Genomic DNA, 21,415 nt, shown 5'->3' with positions numbered 1-21,415 from the left:
TGGTCTGCCCAGCAGAGCAGAGGTCAGAGCTCAGAGCAGCCGAAGCTCCCTGAGGAGAGCAGGGCAGGGGCAGGGGGGGATCTGGCCACTCCGGGTGACAGGAGCCCAGGGGACAGCGGGAAGCTGAGGCACGGCAGGTTTAGGCTGGGTATCAGAGAAGGCTCTTCCCCCAGAGGGTGCTGGGCACTGAACGGGCTGAACACGGAACGGCCTCAGCCCCAAGTTTGACAGAATTCAGAACGCTCTCAGGCACAGGGTGGCATTGTTGGCGTGTCCTGTGCAGGGCTGGGCGTGCGACTCCATGATCCCCACGGGTCCTGCCCGCTCAGGACACTCCGACTCTATGAAAGACTGGATGTGTTCAGTCACGGGCTGGGCTCAAGGACCTCAGAGGGCTTTTCCAGCCCCGCTGGTTCCGTGGTTCTGTCACTGACTCCACACCCCCGTCCGCGTCCGGGCCCGCGCTCCCCGCACCGGGTCCCGTCTGAGGGCACCGGCCCCGCCCCGCCGTCGCCAGGCAGCGCCGCCAAGGGAGGAAGTGTCGTAAGGGCCGACAGGAACTGGCCGCGGGTTTTGCGGCCGCGGCGGCCGCGCTTGGCGGCGGCGGAGCGGGAGCTGCCCAGACGCGGCGGTGAGTGGCGGCGGCGGGGGGACCCCGGGCCCCGAGCGCTCCGGGATCGGCCCCGCCCGCGCCCGCGGGGGGAGCGGGGCAGCCGCCACAGGGCGCGGCGGGGCGGCGAGGCGCGGCCCGGGCACCGTGCGTGCCTTTGTTCGCGCCCCCCCCCCTCCGCTCCCCGCAGAGCGCGGCCCGTGAGGCCGCCGCGTCTCACCCCCCCCCCCCCCCCCCCCCCCCCCACCCTCCACCTTCCCGTCGCCCCCGTTGGGTTTGGCGCCCTCCTCCTCCTCCCCGGTGAGTTTGTGTCGGTCTCTCCCGTAGGATATGGCCGAGGTACCGCCGGGGCCTAGCAGCGTCCTGTCCCCGCAGGGGGACACGCTCTCCCCCTTCCCCGGAGGAGGAGGAGGAGGAGGGGGGGCTGCTTCCTCCTCCTCCTCCTCCGCCGCCTCCTATGCCGCCGCCGCCGCCGCTTGCACCGGCGCCCAGGACGAGGAGGCCGAAGAGGAGGAGGAGGAGGAAGAGGAGGGACCGGCGGGCGGACGGGAGCAGCAGCAGCGAGGAGGAGGAGGAGGAGGAAGCGACGGCGGCAAGGGGGGCCCGCAGCACCGCCACCACCACCGCCACCACCACCACCCCCCGCACCACAACCACCAGCTCAACGGCCTCATCAGCCCCGAGCTGCGGCACCTGCGGGCCTCCCTCAAGGGCAAGATCCTCGGCTCGGAGGCAGGGGCGGCCCCCGAGGGGCTGGAGAACAAGCGAGCCAGCAAAACAATGGGCTCCGGACAGCAGCAGTCGTCGCCCCCCACCGCAGCGCCCTGCTCGTCCCCCCACGCCAACCACCTCCCTCCCCAGGGAAGGACTGCACCCTCTCCTCCTCCTTCTCCCCCGGCCAAAGGGGACAGGAGCCAGCCTGCTGCCACAGCCGCGACTGCTGCTGCTAAGACTGCAGCCCGCAATGGGCTGGCAGGAGAGACTGGCTTGGAGGAGGAAGAGCAGGAGGAGGGGGATGAAGGAGGGGAGGAGGAGGAGGAGCCCCTGCAGCTACTCTCCGGGTCCTTAGCAGCAGCGTGCAGTTTGAAAGGCTCGGGAACGGACTGTCAGCCCGAGGAGGACCTAACGATACGATACGTCCAGTATGAGTCAGAGCTGCAGATGCCCGATATCATGAGACTGATCACCAAAGATCTGTCTGAACCCTACTCCATTTACACTTATAGGTATTTTATCCACAACTGGCCACAACTTTGCTTTTTGGTAAGTGCCGGAGGGAGCAGGGAGGGCAGGAGTTGGGAGTGGTTTGGGGCAGGGGAGGAGAGGATGGAAGGGTTGGCGTTCGTGGAAATACTTTTAATCATCTTTTTGTGGGTAAGGCCAAGCTTTTTTGGAAGCACCTGTCCCCTTGTGACCCGTGCAGGTACAAGGAAAGCACGTGCCCGAAGTTCTGCATCTGTTAACACAGGTTTTAAATGGTGGGGAAAGGGTTTGAGCACAGGGCTAGGATCCAGGAATTCAGGGCTTCTAATCTTGGTTTTGACATTGACTTTTGTGACCTTTGGTAGCTCATTTTATGATTCTGTCTCAGTTCCTGGGCTTGGATTTAAAAAAGAAAGTACTTAGTCCACTAATGCCTTGTAACTGCTTGCTAATTCTTGCACAATGGTTTTAAAACTGACTAAAGCAGGGCTGGCACATAAATGTTAAGTGATAGATGGAGAGGCACCGTGAAAGGTTTAGCAGACTTTTTGATCTGTGAGCTTACTTTGACAAAGACAAGTCCAACTGTGTTGCTTTTACAGGTGTGAGAGTGCTCGCAGCATGCAGGAATTCTCACCTTGGCTCCCTGCACTGCCGACGAATTTAGTGTTGTATTCTTCCTAGTGCATTGTTGAAAGGCTGCTTTAGCTGCCCCCCTGCCTTCCTAAATGTTTAGCACTTCTTGTGTCTCAGTTGCATGCTTTTAGGATGACAATGCATCCACAGGTAAATGATAGCGAGTAGAAGCTGGCCTGAGGAGCGTGTGAGCATAGCAAGAGCTTGATTTACTCCTAGGAACACTCCCAGCTGAAAAACAGAACGTGCAGGGGAGTTTGTGGCACTTCCTTGCTAAAGAAAATGATTGATTCTTGTCTCTTGATGTTTTAATTAAGGCTGGACACCCCTCTGGAAGGTCTGATTTAGCCAGAGCCACCCTTCAGTTCAGGGATATCTCTGGAATTTCGATAGACTGTGAGGACAGCAGGTGTGGCTAATGGGGTCCATCTGGCCTTCAGTTTCAGAGTGTTCCTGGGTTAGGATCTGCTGGAATTCATAGCAGGATTGGTAGGGTTCAGAGCAGGATTTTCAGAACTCTGCCTCTTAAAACCCTGCAGAGGGAATACAGTAGGATTACAGGAAGTTGAGCAAAGCAAGATGTTGACCTTCTGGAACAAAACAGAATATGAAAATATTGGAGAGCATTGTTGGATGCACAGTCATGTTTGCCATTAAAGGATGCTGATCAGAGCCCAGTGATGCTCAAACACTGAGCTCTGCCTGTGACTGATTTACCTCATCCTGAGAGTGAAATGCTCAAGAACTGCAAAAGTCCATCCTTTGAGCATCAGGTGTGGCCCTGATAATGCCAAGGCAATGTTGGACACTCTTAGATCACAATGCATTTGTTTAAACTTTCACTCATGGTTTTTTGGGTTTTTTTTTGTCAGGGAATAACTGGACAGTTTTGTTGTGAGAAGAGCAGTGACAAGTTGTTTGACAGAGAACTAAAACAGATGATTTCTAATAAGTGCATTTAAAGAGTAAGATATCACTCAAGGGAAAGAAAGCTTATTTTGTAGTGACAGCTTCATTTTTTGATAGCCCTGAAGAATCAACAAAACTTTTCTTGAACTCAATGTATTTGCCATTTTTTTTAGAAAGGTGAAACAATGTAAAGTACATAAAAGTGTAGAGAATAATATATGGCTGTCAATGTCTAAAGCCAGCAAATTGTTATCTGCTTAATAATTTGAAGGTTTTGCAGCATGCTGAGTCGAATTCATGTGGGGAGGGGTTTGGTTTATTATTTGGTTGTAATATTTTTGAGGTTTGTTGCTTAGAGGTTGTCTTGAAAACTTTCTGATCTATAAAATATAATTTGTTCCTGCAGTTAATGGACTCCTGAACTACTTCTCTCCAATAAATAGCTTTGAAATATTTATCTTCAGTCAGGGACTGCATATTTCAATTAGCAAGAAGTGTCAGGATGGTGAGCACGAAGCTTAGTGCCTGATCTCACAGAATCATTTGATTTAATGCATTGTGGCCCCACACCCTTCTGGTTCCAGGTTTTGGCTGGGTTTTGAGTGTTTTGGGAAGAGGGGTTAGCCTGTGATCTGATTGTATTTGGAAAAAGATCTGTAAGGGTTCAGGCAATTTACTGAATTTCACCATCACCATGTGAAAACTCTTCCAGAGCACGTTGACCTGTCTTCCCTGTGCTGTCAGGGCACCTTTCCTCTCCCTGTGAGGGGAAAAGACTGACACCCCTGAAATTGAAGATGGGATGTGTATTTTCCCGAAACAAACAGCACTTGTCTCTTTCTGGTGGTTTATTTGGTGAACCACCTGAAACGAAATTTCCCTCTTCTGACAATGCAAAGCTAACTTCTGGGCACATTATGAACTTTGCTGCATGGATTTGAAACTTGCTGAATTTTGGTTTGGCCTTCCCAAGCTGCCCAGTTGCTCTAAGGGCTGGTACAGCCCAGGCTGGTGCTTGTTTTTCCTTTCTCTTCAACTCCCTCTTCCTGCCTTGTGCCAGCCCCTGTGTTCCTGTGCTTTTGGGAGCCAAGATACCCCTCTGACCAGCTTTTACCTGTAAATGTGTGTATATTTAGCTGTTTTAGGGTGATGCTCTGTTGGTTTAGAGCTCCAAATCTCTTCCTGTAGGATGTCCCGGGCACTGGTGCAAGAGGAGAGGTGGGAGGGCAGAGACCAACCCTGACTGGGCAGTAGTGACCAGAGTTTTTCAGGCTCAGACAACTTCCTAACTCTACACTCGAAGAAGTTAATACTCCACTTTGAGAGGACCTGGAGATACTGGAAGTCTTAAAACCCTGTTAAATTCAGTATCTAATTTATCCATATAACTGCTATCCTGACCTTAGGGGTAGCAGCTTGGGAGTACTGCTCAGTGCTGAGGTGTCCCACTGGAAAGTGGCACGGTAATAACATTTTCCTCCATAAACTTCCAGTGGAAGGTGTCCCTGTCCATGGCAGGGGGTTGGAACTAGATGCTCTTTAAGGTCTTTTCCAACCCAAACCATTCTGGGATTCTGTAAAACTCCAGCTGTATGGTTCAACTCATGTTTTGCCTGTCTTCAGAAGAGCAGGTTTGCACTGTGTGTTAGGTGTGGGTGCCCAGTAAATGCCTGGTTTTTATTTATTCTCAGAAGCTCTGTCAGCCCAGTTTCTCCTCAAATACCCACTCCTCTGTCAAAGAAATGACAGGGGCAAGGGGCATCTTGTGTTTTCATGTGAAGTATTTTTAAGCAATGTTACATCTTTGTCCCCAGATGGATTGTAAATGCATTTTCAACGTTGTAGCTTTCTTTTAAAGTGGTTTTGAAGCTTCTAGTTCTTAGCAGTGCTAAAGTTCTGAAGCTTGCATTTCAGACTGATAAATTAAATATTTCAGAAAATTGTTTTCAAAATCCTTTAGCGTGGGAGAGGTGAGCTTAGGAAACCTTGCTCTGTGCCAGAGTTTGGATAAGACAGAATGTAATAAAAGGCTGAGTGTTGTAACCACTCCTGTAATTCACTGTACCACTCAGCTGCCTTTTAAGAAAAATCTAGAAAATCTATGCTTTTATTGGGTTCTTAACTTTGCCACTAGCTATAGCAGCATTCATAATTTAAACTTTCACAAGTTTAAAAATAACCCATTAATTCCATGTAAGTGGTTTTAAATGTGTTGTAAATCCTTAATGACTGCAGTTAAGTCTTGTTTCTATACTAATGCTTTGCATTTTTTTAAATTGGATTTGATTCAAAGAGTCTTGGTGTGTTGAAATTAAGACTTGTAAGACATCATCCCTGTTCTACAGTTGTGGAAAACCTGGGGCTTAAAGGAAGAACCAGAAAAGTCAGAGGGTTGTCTGAGAAGTCTTCCTGGCCTCGTGGCAGACGTAGGAAGAAGAAGTTTTGTAGGAGAATTTGCAAACTTTGCATTCCGGTTTGTTTTTAGGAGCAATCACACTTTCAGACAGTCTCTCACTGTCGGTGGCTCTGTGAAAACTGAAGTCCCTGCGGCACCTGAGCAGGTGACAGCAGCCAGGGCAGTTGTTCCAGGGGGTGTTCCTCTCACAGGAGGGAATTGCTGCTGTCCAGCTTCATGGAGGGAAGCAGAGGGAGGTGGTGATTTGCCAGGTACTGGGAGGAGCTGTGGCTGAAGTGGCAGAGTGAGGTTAAAAGCATTACCCCGAGTGTATCCTCTAATGGCATTTGGTAACATGATCCCTAAATGTGAGCCAGCTCCCACCCAGCTGTGCCTGGGATAGTTGGGATGGACTTTGGTGCAGGTGTGAAAGGAAAAGTGCAGTGCAGAAGTGCAGGTTCTGCTGTGTTTGAATTGCAAAATATTTCTCTTTTGGGTCTAGTTGGCTGTTTTAATCTCCTTTAAACAGAATTCACAGGATCTGGATATTAAATGCATACTCAGACTGTGGCTGACAAGCATAATGCCATCTTTGATAATGAAATTAATACAAATTGATTAATTCTATGAAAAGTAATGTTCTTGCTGATTTACAGACGTTTCTCTACAAGCTCTTCCAGTATATTAAAATCTGGTTTGTTTTAAGCATTTAAACTTACTCATAGGAACAAAGATGATGCAAATATTGGATTTGGATTCATGTATGTTAATCCTGCTACTAATAACCTACTATTGGAGTAAATCTTATAGTACTCTGTGGAGTTTGTAGTATATAATAGTGACTTAGGCTGAATTCTGTTTGTAGAAAATTGCATGTTTAGAGGTGCTCTCGTATACCTGAAAGGAAAATTTGGTCCATGATTATCTTTTCCTAAATGATGTTGTGTGGGAGCTACTTTTCTTCCCTCCTCACAACTCTCCCTATTTCAGTCTGGGGTTTTTTTATTCACGCAGTTTAACTTTCTCCAGGAAATTAAATTGTAAAGTTTCACGTCGTGGTTTAGGTTCATTTCCAGCTTTAGATAGGAGAGGAAAGGCAACAAAACCCCCTCTAAATGAGGTGGAAATGCAGCACTCCCTTTGTGAGTGGAACAGCTGTAGATTAACTGCCAGACTTACCTGCCTAAAGACAGAGAAATAGATTTAAGGGTTTGGAGACCTGGTAACAGAACCATTCCTTATTCAGCTCTCTGGCAGCAGTGGTAAAACCAGTGGTCCAGTGGTTATTTGCTTCTTTGATCACTGAAACAAAATTGTTTGCTGTTCATTTTAAATGTATGATTCATGAATACAGCTTTTCTGAAAAGTGCCCTGGACAAGAAAGAGTTCAGATATGAAGAGTCTAGATTGTCACTACTCCTGAATCATGTAAAAAAATAAAATATATATATATATCTTAAAAATTCTGCACATAACTCTTAGGATCAACAGTTTGCACGTGTTCACTCCAGGGCAAAGCACAACTATAACATGCTAATTTGTGGTGTGCTTCTTTTTTTTTTTTTTTTTAAGTGAGGTATAAGATTACATCTAGGTACTCTGCATAATTATAGCAATGTTCTGAGCAGTTTGTCTGATGATACTCTTTATTTAACTCCCTGCTTTTCTCAGGTCTGAGCTGAGATACAGAACTTGCCTTGAGCTGAGACTTTGCATACACTGTTCCTCTTTTCTGTGGAATAACCTGTGTTTTGGAACAAATGAAAGATTGCTTAGAGGCTCTGTGTTTCAGTCCAGTTTAGATCATGCTACAGTTTTTGTTTGTTATTTTAAAAACCACTCGTTAGATTGTTCGGGGTTGTTCTTGGATACTGCTGAAATGTGTTTTCCTGCCAAATAAAAACTTAGCAATAGTTATATTTGCTTCAGCTACATTAGCAATGGGGTTATAATCATGCTGCATCATAGGGCTTTGGAAATGCAGCTTGTACTTTTTTGGCTGCTTCATTTCACCTTTGCTGCAGCTCCTGGTTGACAGCTGACTTGGTTAATAACCCACATCCAGGTGGAGATGCTCAAAGGCTTGATTCTTTTTGGGGTGAAGAGACTGTGCCTGCAGTAAGACCTGCAGGAAGGAATCTTCTGTCCATGGAGCTTTACCCTCTAAGCTGTGCACGAGGGTTCAGGTGGTTGAGTTTATACCACAGACTTTGGAGCAGGGAGCTCTGGCTTCACAGGTGGCTGCTCTGAGGCCTGGCAGTGCTGGCTCTAGCAAGTCCTTTTCATTTGACATGTCTTAGAGTTGTAAATTTGGATTATCCACAGCTCTTGTGCCAGCACATGCTTGTGCCAATCATGTGCTGTAGTCCTGGTTTAGCTGCTGCACTTGAGCCCAAGGCTGGTCCTCCGTGCAGGTCTGTCAAAGGCTGTGGATCCACTCACATGCCCATATGTAAAATTAGGAGTTTCTTTTTATCTCTGCCCATCTTTCCTCAGTGCACAGGAATTTGTTTTCCCCTTGGATGCTGTCCCACTCTGCAGCATTACTCAGTTCTGCTGCTGCAGGTTATAATGTCATTAATCCCTTGCGCTGCCTAATCCTTCAGTTAACATGACTTAGTTTTCCTTTCTCTCATGGTAAAATTTTGGTGAAGACAGTGGTTGTGCAAGTGGTTTGCTGAGTGTTTGGGGAGGAGTTGGGTCCTTTTCTTTTTGGGGTTTTTCTTGTTAATATTTCAGGATGCTTAGGTCTCCTTGACCACGGTTACTGTGACAATGCCACTGGGATTAACTGCCAGTGCATAGCTCTGAAAACGAAATCCCCCAATAGTTAAAATGTGTGAAATTAACTGTGCTTTTTTGTTAGTTCTCCGGGTGTCATATGACTGAAAACGACAGTGTCTAAAGATTAAATGCAGCGACACTTCTCTCTGATCCTTTGTGGCCTTGACATTAAAACCAGACAAAAATTAAGCATGTTATCTAGCACAGCCCTTATACAGGAAAATTCAGATCACTATAAAACAGGAATGGACTTTTTCCTCTGCAGAAGATATGAAAGGGTAATTTATACCTTAACCTGGTATTTTATTTTATTTATTTTCCCTTTTATTTATTTATTTTCCCTTTTTAATCACACGTGCTCTTGCCTGTAGACTTTGTGAAATGATGATGTCGTTCTCTCCAGGAATAATTCATTGGTTGTTAATTGTCCTGAAACTTTATTGGAATGTAATAAAGCAATTAATTCTTTTAATCTTAGCAATACTTTTGGAGATGCTTTTAAAATTTACGTCGTTACCTTTTCATGCCTTTATACAAACAAACTTTATGTGGCTCTTTCACTTGGAAAATGCACTGGTTGACTGCTTTTGGTAGCAGTGTGGATCCCAAACTGAGAATTCCATCCGTGTATGTTTGTCTTTAAGGCCATGGTAGGTGAGGAGTGTGTAGGTGCCATCGTCTGCAAGCTGGATATGCACAAAAAGATGTTCCGCAGAGGTTATATAGCCATGTTAGCAGTGGATTCCAAATACAGAAGAAAAGGAATTGGTAAGAATAGCCTTTTTTTCTTCTTTCTTCCTTAAATCCTCTCTAGCTGGGATAACTGTAGCTGTCATAAAGATTTAAGCTGAACTGAACTTCAGGATGTGGTGCTTTGTGTGTCATCCTCGCCTTACTCAACCACGCCAGCTCCCCAGTGGCTTTTCTGATTTTGCTAAAATAACCTGAAATGCCCTGTGAGGTTCACACCTGGGATCTGATAAGGCTAAAAAGAAAGGCAGGCAGCAGCCCCTTACCTCTGCCTCTGCCAAATAACAGTGGGAACTGCTTTGTGGTTTTATGTGTGCCCTCATCGCTGCATTTCCATGTTGTGTTCAGGCTCCTTTTTTACAGTGAACTTATTTCCTAACTTCCCCCTATAAATTATGCATATATTACCCATCAGGGAGAATGTATGGAGCTCATTATTGTATTAATCAGGGAAGAAAAATAGCTGTGTATTGTTACTTGAATGATTGAAATGGAGATCTGTTCTGTTGGGAAGGTATGTGGTAAAGAAATCACTCTTGGCAGGGAGTTTGCCCTTTCTCATAAATCAGTTTTGCCCTGGTGAAGGGATTTTCATTCTAACTCCAGTTAGCCAAGTTGGCTTAATTAAATATCTCTTCTTATGGAACTTGATTTTTACATGCTGGTTATTGTGAAATTACATTATGTAAGGTATTTTTAACTAAACGTAGACATCGGCTCCAAAGCTTAGAACTGTGCTTCACCACTCATCCACACTGAACAGCTCATGCTTCTGTGATTAAGGACAGAAAATTACTTGCAATCAAAAAATACAGTGATCCATTGCAGAATGTATCATTGTGTTTGCTTTCTTCCAGAAAAAAACCCTCCAAAAAAACACATTACCACAACTGTTCAAGCATGTGCAGATTTTTTTCTTTCCCCAGCGCAATTCAAAAGCCATTGTTGGTTTCTGTAGTGGAGCAGAGGAAGAGGATACTGAGAAATCACTGTCTCTCCTTTCCTTTTAGCTGAGTCATGAAGGAGTCTGCCATAATTTAATTGCAGGTGCTTGGATTCAGAATTAAATAAGAGCTAATGCTGTTATTATGAAGATCACTGCAAGACTTTTCCCTCACTTCAGTCAGTTGGTTAAATTAGAAATACGTACATAGAATTTATCTTTAAAGCCTTGCTTACTTTAGCATTATATATGTTGGCTTTTTCCTACATTTGCCACCTTGCTGTTTCTCAAAGTGTGCTGTTAATCTGAAGATATGCTTTAAATGTAGAACAGTTTTATCATCACATTCAGTGAAACTCCTAATTGATTAAAGTTTTGAGAATATTTAAAAACATTCTGTAGATTCCTTGGGGTTTTTTTTTTCCCTTTTCCATAGCCTTCTTATGGAAGTGAGATTTATGCAATTTCACTGAACATCATTTTTTTCCACTAATAACTTTGAAATCAACTTTCAGTTTTACCCCAATTGTACAGACAGGTAGGGATATTACATTTGTAGAACTGTTGTGAAAGAGATGAAAAATGATGATTAAAAAATTAAACTAATGCTTGACTGAGGGGAAGGGATGGGCTTTGAGAATATTATTAGATGCTAGCAAACCCAAATGGGAGCGAGCCATAAAAACAGTGGTTTCATAAGTTCTGTTACTAATACAAGTATTTGTTTTAGTAAGAGGAAATTCCCATGGAAGATGAATGTCCTTCAAGTACATGCCAGCAGATTTTGACTTTAAATGCAACAAAAAGGAATGATTCACATCTTGGAAGGCTATATTTAACACCCTGTTGAGCAGCCAGTTTCTAATATCCTTGTGTTACAAGAATCTTGCACTTGAGCTGAGTCTCTGGATAACTTCACAGATTATTTTAGTGTTCAAACTTGAGACTGCAGCTTGACTGCAACTCCTTGTTTTTCTTTCCTCCCTGCTTTCCCCAGGTGTCATGTCATGTAGGTAGCACACATTAGTCATATATAAACTGGCATTTTTGTTTTGCATTGCAACTCTGACACTTACTGAAATCTGTGTTTCAGGTACAAACTTGGTTAAGAAAGCTATTTATGCTATGGTTGAAGGAGATTGTGATGAGGTAAGATTTTATAATCAAAACTTTCATAATGTAAATGGTTTGCACTCTTCTTGTATGTGGATTCATTTCACAGGTTTTTCTTCTCCAGGACTTTTTTTTTTAGGAGGGAAATAAGTTGGTAAGAAGCTCCTTCATAATAAAAGGGAAAACAACCTCAAAAAAAAAAAAGTATGGCACAAATAGCAGCTGAACTTTCTAAATTTGTCCTAAGTGCTGAAATTCAGCAATTTACATTGTGAAGCTGCCTCAGCCTTCACTCAGGCCCATTTTCCTGCAAGGTCCCCATCCCATTTGAGGTGCAGCTGAGCAGTGGGGTGCGCATGTCCTGTGTGGCCCTGCCATCCCTTCAGAGTACACCCAGGCACAGAACAGGGTGTGCTGTGCTGCTGCAGAATGTGGATTTATCACAGCACTCATCAGGCTGCTCTGACACTGCACAGAGCAGGGCTGCAGTGGGTTAGCACAGCAACACAGACGTGCAGGGAGAGTCACTGAACCACTGGCAGGCTTCCCTGTCCTACAAGTTGTTACTCTTTCACCAGATTACAGTTCCTGCTTTTTTTTTAAAAAATATAAATATATACATAAAGCAACTCTTTTGTTGTGTGCCTTAACTTGTGAGGAACTCTCCCTGCATCCATCCATCCTTCCTCCTTAACCAGGTTATCTGTCCCTTTAACTTCCAGCTCCTTGGCACAGTGCAGTTGTTCCTGATATGTGAGCACTGTCATTTCAGTGTGTCATAGTTGATGAGCCTTTGATCTCTCTGTTATCTCACTTCAGCTGCTCCCTCCATTGTCCCACTGCCCCGTGGGGAAGTTTCTTATGCAAAGCTACAATTGGTGTCACAGCACTTCTGGCACACACTCCAGTTTATTTTCCACTTGTTGTTTCTCTTCCTGCAGTGTCCCTGCCTGTGCTCTGGCTTCATTCATTGGGAGATTTATTCTTCCCCTCAGATCCCTTCATGCCTCTGCTTGCTGCTGTCTTCTTCCCCCTCACCTTCTAATTTATGTTGTAGTTGGGCAGTACAGTGCAGTCTGTAATTCTTTTAAGTTCTTTATTTTGGCTTCTTGCTTCTATCCTGGTTTCTAAAATGCTTTCCTCTAATCTCTTTTACTACTTATCTACACTGAACTAATCAAGGATAGGTTGGTTGGTTTGTTCTCCCTGTTGCTTTCCACTTTGGTCTTGAGTTGATTTCCCATTTCTAGACTAATCAAGATTTTTAAAAAATTGCAAAAGGCTTGAGGATCAGGGTTACAGTGTCCACACCACAGCTGCAGAAGTGAGATGCAGAGAAGGGAAGTGAATTGCCCACTGCTATTAGAGAGTCAGGAGTAGAACTGGATGTTTCTACTCAAGCTCTGAGTTGCAGTAATTACTGTATAATTTCTGAATGTCTGTGTGCCACACATGTAAATTCATTTCTAGATTGGACTGTCTAACAGGTGACCTCTAACAGTAACCTTTTTCTGTGTCTTTTTCATCTACCACTGTCATATTAATCCAAGATCCCTTCTTGCTGGCTTTTTATCTCCATAAACATGAAATTAATGTGATAAGGATTGCAGGTCTGCAGTGAGGTCTCATTAAGTCTTAGTCACAGATTTTCCTCTCTGGTGCTGTATAAATGCTTTGGACCAGGGGCAGAGGGCATTTCTCTTAATTCAAATGCACTACAATTCAGACTTCTTGAATTGTGTGCTGGATGGAGGCAGTATAAACTGCTGTTTATAGAATGATGATTCCAAACTCATCCTCTGATTTTGGGGGGCTTTTGCACCAGCTGAGTCTTGTGCTGGCACTAAATTTTGAACTGGGAGCCCTTTAGGGAGCATGGAATACAAGCACAGTATTTTACTGATTATTTTTCTGCACCATCAACTGAGGCACACCCACACTTACTTTTATTTATGTTGTTCTTTAACACATGTAGGTTATCCACAACCAAACAGCCAGTGTTTTCATGTTTGTTATTTTTTTCTTTGCCACCAAGTAGGCTTCTTCCACGTACCCAAAATGGTGTAAAATAAAGATGTTATGTGGTGGAGTGCTGAGTTTTCAGTCAGAAAAATCTAACTAGGCACCCATGAAAAGCTCTGCCCAACTCTTGGGTCTCACCAGTTTTCACAACAGTTGTCAGGAGATCAGTTTCTGATTAATTGATGCTTAAAGCTCATCAGACACAAAGTAGTGCATCACAATAATTTGTCTGTGTGAGGCATAGAAATAGTTTCATCATCCCTGCAGCTTTTAAGGTATTTTTCTACATCTTTTAATAAAATCAGAATCCTGATGAAAATAAAAAGATACTGCTTTTTTGAGATAAGATGGAGTGCAATTAAAAACAAAATGCTATTTTCTGAAACTTGCTTGGAATAGGATTAAAAACATGAATATGCAGCTGTGGGTGTCGTGAAAAATTTCCAAAGGCTGCTTGGAAACTCTTCCCTTCAATCTAATTATGGAATAGATGCAGTAAATAGACTTAATTTTAATAATTTGTGGCATATAATCTGATAAATGCCTTAATCAGTGTGTTGCTTTTCCAAGTATCGAAGCTTTGGCTTTGGAGGTACCAGTGTTGAGTCCTAAAAAACAAAGGATTTATACAACACCACAGCTGAAAATCTTGACAAATCACAGCTGATAGGTGGCATTTCAAAGCCTGCTGCAATGTTCTGGTGTTTAAGGACATTTTTTCCCCCCTGCAGGCTGTTTTAGTGGGAATAAACCAAGGCAGGCCTGTGGAATGAGTGGTTCACAGCGGTCAGCACCCTGCCTGAGAGGCAGAGTCTTCCTCAGGGGTGTGGAAGATTTTCTCTGGGAAAGCTGTGGAGTGAGTGAGGAGGGGAATCGACTGGAATGGAATCTGTGTGCAGGGGAGGAGCTGGCCATGGAGCTGGCCATGGCCTTCATTAGAATAGAAACCAGGGAAGTGATCTGCTGTTGGGGGTGGGTGCTTGAACCAGAAATAACCTTCAGGCCTGGAGAAAGTACTCACACAGCAGCTTCCAGCTGGAGTGTCTGCATATAACATTACAAAACTTAGGCATCTCTGAGATGTATTTTCTTTTACCTTCGTGACTTTCTCAAGTGTTTGATGTTCATGAATTCTGATATTTGCGGTAGTGAACTGTACTGGGCTGAGTTTCCAGCGGATCACAGTGATTTAGGATAACTCTGGGCTGGTTGCATAGAAAAGGTGAACTATGGAAATAAATCAGGTGAAGGTGAATAGTTCCACTTTCAGCTCCAAAGTTTTGGAAATATTTTTCTTCTAGTTTAAAAAAGAAAAGCATGTGCTGACTGCAGCAAGGTGGGTGTCTGGCTGCTTTGTGCACTGTTTTTGCTGGCAAGCAGTTTCCCACAACTGCACGGCTGAAGACCATCCTGTGGAACTGTTACATCCCTTAATTACAATTAGAAAGGAGGAGTTGTTCATATGCAGGTTTTCCATCTGTAACAAATGTCTGAGGAATCTGCATACAATCCATTCACTTCATATGACTGAAATAATACAATATTTCAGTCATATGAAGTGAGTGGATTGGTAACTAATGAAAATAAGACTCCAGTAAGTGGGACTTCAAAGACCCTTTTTAAACAAAAATGTAGAATATGAAAGGGAGCTGCAGATTCTCATGGGACTTCCCATTGGAACTTCAGGGTGATTTAGAGTGGGGGTTTTGACCACACTAGTAGGTGTGTCATTTTAATTCAGCACCACACTAGTAAAAATGAAATGTGTATTTTTATGGAATCTATTTGAAATCATTACATTGCTGATATTTTTAGTTTCTCCCTAATCTACAAAACATAAAAAGTATGAACTTTAGATTTCGGGCAGTGCTGGTCTTTAAAAGTTAAGGCAGTTAAATGGATTAAGGACACTGGACAAGCCCTCATAACTTGAGTCTGATGATCTGTCAGACTTAAAAGTAAGAATAGCAACCTCCTCTTGTGAGTGCTGAGAGGACTTTCTTAATTTGGCTGTATACATTCTATGGCTTGGGTTTTAAACTTGAGTTCCTTCAGAGTTTGAGCTGAAGCAGCAAGAAAGCTTGACCACTCCAGTTGGCTTCAGTTCAGGAAAAAATTAAAGGTGTGAAAATACAGCAACAAGGAACATTGCACTCCACTCTTAATATAGAAATCTTCTTGCTTCTAAACCCAGTTAATATTAGAGTTGAACTAAAATGTTTGGTCTATGAAATTTAAGATAAAAGAGAATGTCACAACCTTCAAAAAGTTGCAACTTGAGCAGAAAATGCTGTTAAATCTAATGAGAGCTTTGCTGCCCTTCATGGGGTGTTGCTGTGTTATCAGAGGATTTAACAGGCATATGTGTACAACAAAATCGACCCACAAGAGCAGAAATAAATGTAACAATTGAAGGTTTGGAGCTTGATTGAAAAGCTCACACAAGAAGAGATGCATTCTTCACCAAAGGAAGCTAATGAAATCTGAATAAAATATGCCTGTGTTTCCTTTTCAGATAACAGAAACATGTCTTCAGCTGCAGTATGTTGAGATCAGGGAATTACTTTTCATTGTGCTGAGACTTCCTTAGAAATACCAGAGCAAATCTCTTGCATTTGCTTTCAAGATGAGCATTCACTCAGGTAGTGGGATTCCAACAAACCTGTATTTCAACATTGAACCACTCCCTTCAGCCCAATCACCTGCCGTGCTGGAAGTGTTTTAGCAGTGCCAGGTGTTGGTGCTTGCAGTTGAATAGAGAGTTGTTACATCACTGTGCCAGGTTACTGAACCTTTGAGAGAGTGAATGCCCTTGGTAGCTGAGAGTTCAAATAAATAATCCTCTGCACAGGTCAGATTCCTCCTCTGGCTTCAGTGTTTTGTTTAAACTGGAGTTAAGGAGTTGTACAATGTGTAGAAAATAGCCTTCTCCAGCAAAATGATGGTGCTTCCATAATTTCTTACAGATGGATAGTTTCCCATTTTAATGGATGAAGGATGTTAGGAGTACTCCATCAGCCCACAGGACTTGCTAGTAATGTTCTGAGATGTGCCAAACAGAGAAATTCAATCTCTCATTCTTGTCACAAAATTAAGAATTGAATTAGATTGTCTTAAATGTGCAGCTGCAATGCTGCCCTGCTGTAATTTAAGAACTCTGATGATTAATATTTCAATGTGTGACTCTTAGTTCCTTTTTCTAAAACTAACTGTTTCCAAGTCTTATATTGTTCATTGGGTTGTTATTCTCAGCTTTATTGTTCTTTCAGCATGCCTTCACTGAGAAGCACAGGTGGAATGGTCCATTGGAATGTGGCAGCCAGTGGTTAGACTGGTCACCTCCAATAAGATTTAAAAATCCTTTTAATGTATATATTTGACTCAAGTTTCAGGCCACTCTAACCACTGGCTGCCTCCCCCTTTCACACTGGCCTAGCCACTCCTCAGACTGCAGAAAACAAACCCTGTGGAGAGAAAAAGGAAAGGTTTTCTGCCAGGTGGCTTTGGAAGGAGCTCAGGAACCAGCCTTGAGAGCTGGCAGGAGAGGCCAGGGAAAAGGGAGTGGGAATGTGTGCCTGAGGAAGGAAGGCCACAGAAGCCATAGAGTAGACGGACTTTAACTGCTCTACAAATCCAGGCTGATTTTGGTCCTGTATTTTCATTCCTTTTACAGCGACCATCAGCTGCTGTTTAATGTGTGGATGTTCACTATCAGGGCTGTGTGGAGCCCAGGCCTTGTCAGTTCAGCCCCTGCTCTTGCTAATAGCAGAGCCTTAAATAATTGAATTGGACACCAGTCAAGAGGCAGAATTAGTTTTTGTTACATGAAGGCAATGCAGGGCTTGTCAGTTATGGCAGAGCTCTGTTCAGTGCATGTGGAGAAAAGAGAGGGAGAAACAATTCTGAAAAATTCTGAAATTTTATGATTATTGTCTTGTTAAGGCCAGTGTAGTTTTTTGCCTGTGCTTGAGAATTCTGAGACAATTTTAAGTCTTAATTTGGACTACTCTTGGACTTGGGTTTGGTCTGAGTTATTTCTGACAGGTCTTTCTGCAACTGGGATCTTACCAACAGAGGGGGAAAAGTATGGAAAACTCTGCTTATTCTTCTGGTGTGCGCTGTAATTTGAGGTTAGGGTATTTGCTGGTACCCAAGTTGGATCAGGATTGGAGCAGCCTGGGATAGTGGAAGATGTTGGAACTGGATGATCTTGAAGGTGCCTTCCAACCCAGAGCACTGTGAGATTCTTGTGCTGAGCGCAAATATTCACTGCAAATGTTGGATCTGGCAGCTGGTGTCAATTCAGAGCTTTTATCTGCATCTAACTCCAAGGAATCAGGGGTCAAAGATATTAAATCATTAAATCTTCATGTGCCAAGTTCTTGTGACATGCAGAAGTTCAGCTACTCACTCAAAAGATGTTTTGGACCCTAACCTGTTTGGTAACTTGGGTTTTGGGGGAGGATGTTTGGGATTTGTTTGTTGATGTATTTTTGACCCTTGTCACAAGGGTCTGTGAACTGAAATACTATTTACAGCCAAGAACCAAAATCTTGAATGTTGTTTAGAACTACAGTTGTGGATGAACTGCTATATTATATTTTTTTTAACGCGGAAATGGATGCTTAATGTGGAAATATTGCTTAATTAAGTAAAGATAAGAAGAAATGACTTTCATTCATTGCTAACAACCATACCTTTAAATAAAACTTTTGGAATTGGCTCAGCAATCGTGTACTTGCAACCGCCGACTAACATTACACTCTTTTTTTTTCTTTCTTTTTCTTTCTTTTCTCCCTTCAAGGTTGTATTGGAAACAGAAATCACAAATAAGTCTGCTTTGAAACTTTATGAAAACCTTGGTTTTGTGCGAGACAAGAGGCTGTTCAGATACTATTTAAATGGAGTGGATGCACTGCGTCTGAAACTGTGGCTGCGTTAGGAGACCCCATCCCAGCCAGCAAGCGACGTCCCAGCAGCGCAGAGTTGTCCTTTGCATGCAATGCAATTTGTCCAAAAATTGCTTTGCAAGGTGGACTTTAGTACTTTCCATGCAGCTCTTAAACCTGTCAGTGTCCCATTGAGTGTCGCACACATTCGTTGCACTTTGGCATGGCGCATTTGTTCCGAATTAAAGCCGATTGTCTCAGACTCCGAGTCCTTTTGGTACCAGCCAGATGTGCCAGGTGATAGCCAAGATAATGTTCATTCATTTGCAAGTCTGCTGACTCTTTAGGACATCCACACAGTGAACGTTTTAGCAGAGAAAACCTGGATGGGAACGCCGCTTTTGGTTCCCGAAAATTCAAAATAAAGCCAATGTAGATTGTAAAATTCTATAAGTATACTAACATTTCATACAAAAATTGCCATAGTTTTCTGGGGAAGAAGAAGAAAAAGAAAAAAAAGGCTTCAATTTTAGGTTTTATTTTTCAATAATGAATTTTTCCATTCTTAAATATTGGTACCTCAGTGATTAGTGAATGAAAAAATGTATCGTAGGGTGGGGTGTGTGTTACAACGAGTAACCATTAAATTGCGTCTGCCAGTGCCTGTATAGATAAGTATATTTGTCTTCACCTCTAAGTTTGGAGTGCATGCTTTTATTCTTTTACTTTCTTCAGTTGTCTTTGCAAGGAAAAAAAAAATCTGCTTTTATTTAAATTCTGGATTTGATAATAAATTATTTCAGATTTTTATAATTCGGATACTTCTCCCAAACAAAGGTTTGGAAGGCCCTTCTTATAGCAAGAAGTGTAAGCTATTTTGAAAACCTTGAGTAGCTGCTAAAAGAACCTAGTGGCACCAGTGAATCTCTGCTGGGTTTGGATGCACTTTTGTCATTAAAAGAGTGAGGGACTTCTTTTAAAAGAAGATATAGAAAATTAATGTAAATTGGTATGATTTTTATTTAATCAAAATTATTGCTAGAAGCGCTGAGAAACAGCTATTTTAAGATAGTTGGAACAATTTTTTTTCCAGATTCAGATTGCTTTGCTTCAGTGTTCTAAAATGCTTCAGTCTTTGGTTCTTGGTCTTGGAAGTGAATTTCAAGGTGTATCATATTCATTTTCAGCTGCTCTCATTTTCTCAACTTACAGGAGCTAAATTATTGGGGGATTTTTTTTCCCCTCTAAAATCAAAGCAGCGGGGAAGGAATTCTGCCTCTCTTTCTTGCATTCACTCTTGCTCTGTTTTTCTTTTTTTTTTTTTCCTTTCTTTATTTGGGCTTACATAGGTTTTACCAATACCCATCAATTTTTTCAGTAATGACAGCGTCGAGGCTTTCTTGTTCCGTGTGATTCCACAGCCCAGGTCTATGAATCAGTTGGGTTGGGTTTTTTTGTGGGTTTGTTTTGTTTTGTTTTGTGGGGGGGGGGGGTCTCTATTTTGTTTTGGTTTATTGGGGGTTTTTGGTTTGGTTTTTTTTTTTTTTTTTTTTAGTTTTGAAAGACAAAAATAAAGGTATTAGGTGACTTGTGGAAGCACCTCTGTAATCAGAGATCTCAGAATATTCAAAGTTGGAAGGGACCCACCAGGATCAAGTCCAGCTCTGAGGTGAATGGTCCTTACAGGGATCAAAAGGATGAACTCTCAGTGAATCCACGTTCATGGAACCGAGCGAATTCTCCACAGATTTGCCTTACTACACTTTTTTTTTTTCCTTTTTAGGGTTTGATTTGAGTCGTGGGGTTGGTTTTGGGGGGGTTTTTTTGTTTGTTTGTTTTCATTTTTGCTAATTACTGTACACTAAAAACAAAACCAACAAAACCCCTACCTCCAGTATCATTTGGAAAAGATCCCTGTGCAGGAAAACTGGATTTGAGCAAAGCCGCCTTTTGCACAGACCAATCGCACATGGTGATGGACGTTTCTTACCATGTACAAATCATGAGTTGTATTTGGAAATAAAGATTTTTAATGGAAGTTGGCCCTGCTGAGTTTTCTGCTTGTAGAGACGCCATCTGTGCTGTCGAGGGGGGTCTGTTCCCCTCAGTAAAGAAAACTCATCTTTAAAAGGGTGCCCAAGACAAAGTGGTGTAAGTGGGGTCTGTTACTCCCAGGACATGCTGGAGCTCAGCCTAAAGCCTGCGTGTAGCCACTGCTGCCTTGTGACACCATAAAACCTCTTGTTACCCTGCTCCCTCAGGGCTGCCAGTTTTTCTGGGTGGCTTTTCAGCAGTTTTGATCAGTGTTAACACTTCAGTGTTGGTAGCCAACCCCTTGAGTCAGGTTTCCCTCAGCTGTGGTCCAGGATGTAGGGACTGCCCTGGAGCTGGATCAGGGAGGTTTCAGACCTTGCAAGCAGCTGCTGGGCTTGATTCACGAATTGCAAACTGGGCTGCCTTGTGTGTCTTGCTGGGGTTTCAGTCTGCAAAGCCAGCCAGGCAAGTTTTCTATTGGTTAATATTTAAGCCGTGGGTGTCTTCAGATTCAAAAGCCGACTGGCAAGTGAGCTGAAATCCCTCCTCGCTGCCAAAAACATCCCTCTGGAGCAAACTTCAAATGCAATTCCGGTTGGTTATTGTGAGAAGTGGTTGCTGCTGTGCCTGTGTTGAAAACACTGAGCAAAAAGGTGTAGATCTCTCTCGCTTTTTGTTTTTCAAAGGGCATGTGACCTGAAAGGTTCTGCCATGGCTGCTGTGTGACAGAGTTCACTGCAGGAGACACTGAGCTGCATGTGCTGGGTCCTGTCAAACAGATTTGTTCTCTGTGCTGCTTGGGATTAGGAAATCAAGTGGGAAGCCTTGAATTTGCATAGGTTTTCAAAAGGAATCTAGCAAGGAAAAGTTGGTTATTTCTCCTGTCTGTTGCTAACACAGTTCTCTCCCCCTCGCCTTTTTGCATTGACAAATCTAACTAAGGAGTTGATTGCTTTTATATTTAAATAATTTGCCCAAATGTTGCTACTGGCTGACATGTCAGTCTGGATGTTTGCATTCATTATGTTGTTTTTAAAGAAATGATCAGGTTCATCACCTTCAAGGCATCATCAGATTGGTGTTGCAGAGTATGTCACAAACTCTTTTTCAGGGCACTGCAAGACATT

The 21,415-nt window shown here is 43.2% G+C and overlaps 1 protein-coding gene across 5 annotated transcripts; it reads left to right on the top strand.

Moving 5' to 3' along the window:
* The first annotated feature begins 543 nt into the window (after positions 1 to 543).
* On the top strand, positions 544 to 20,292 carry NAA30 (N-alpha-acetyltransferase 30, NatC catalytic subunit). 5 transcript variants are annotated; one of them, XM_038138644.1, is made up of 6 exons: positions 602 to 631; positions 938 to 996; positions 1,048 to 1,873; positions 9,182 to 9,305; positions 11,324 to 11,379; positions 18,170 to 20,292. In XM_038138644.1, the coding sequence occupies exons 2-6, from the start codon at positions 941 to 943 to the stop codon at positions 18,305 to 18,307; spliced, it is 1,200 nt and encodes a 399-aa protein (XP_037994572.1). In that variant the 5' UTR covers positions 602 to 631; positions 938 to 940; the 3' UTR covers positions 18,308 to 20,292. The 5 variants fall into 5 exon arrangements, with proteins under 5 accessions (XP_037994569.1, XP_037994572.1, XP_037994570.1 ...); XM_038138641.1 differs by having other exon boundaries at positions 544 to 631; positions 938 to 1,873; XM_038138642.1 differs by lacking the exon at positions 602 to 631 and having other exon boundaries at positions 838 to 996; positions 1,045 to 1,873.
* The last annotated feature ends 1,123 nt before the right edge of the window (positions 20,293 to 21,415 follow it).

This window comes from Motacilla alba, chromosome 5 (assembly GCF_015832195.1).
Source record: "Motacilla alba alba isolate MOTALB_02 chromosome 5, Motacilla_alba_V1.0_pri, whole genome shotgun sequence".
In the NCBI taxonomy this organism is placed as follows: domain Eukaryota; kingdom Metazoa; phylum Chordata; class Aves; order Passeriformes; family Motacillidae; genus Motacilla; species Motacilla alba.
This window is presented reverse-complemented; position numbering and strand designations above follow the sequence as displayed.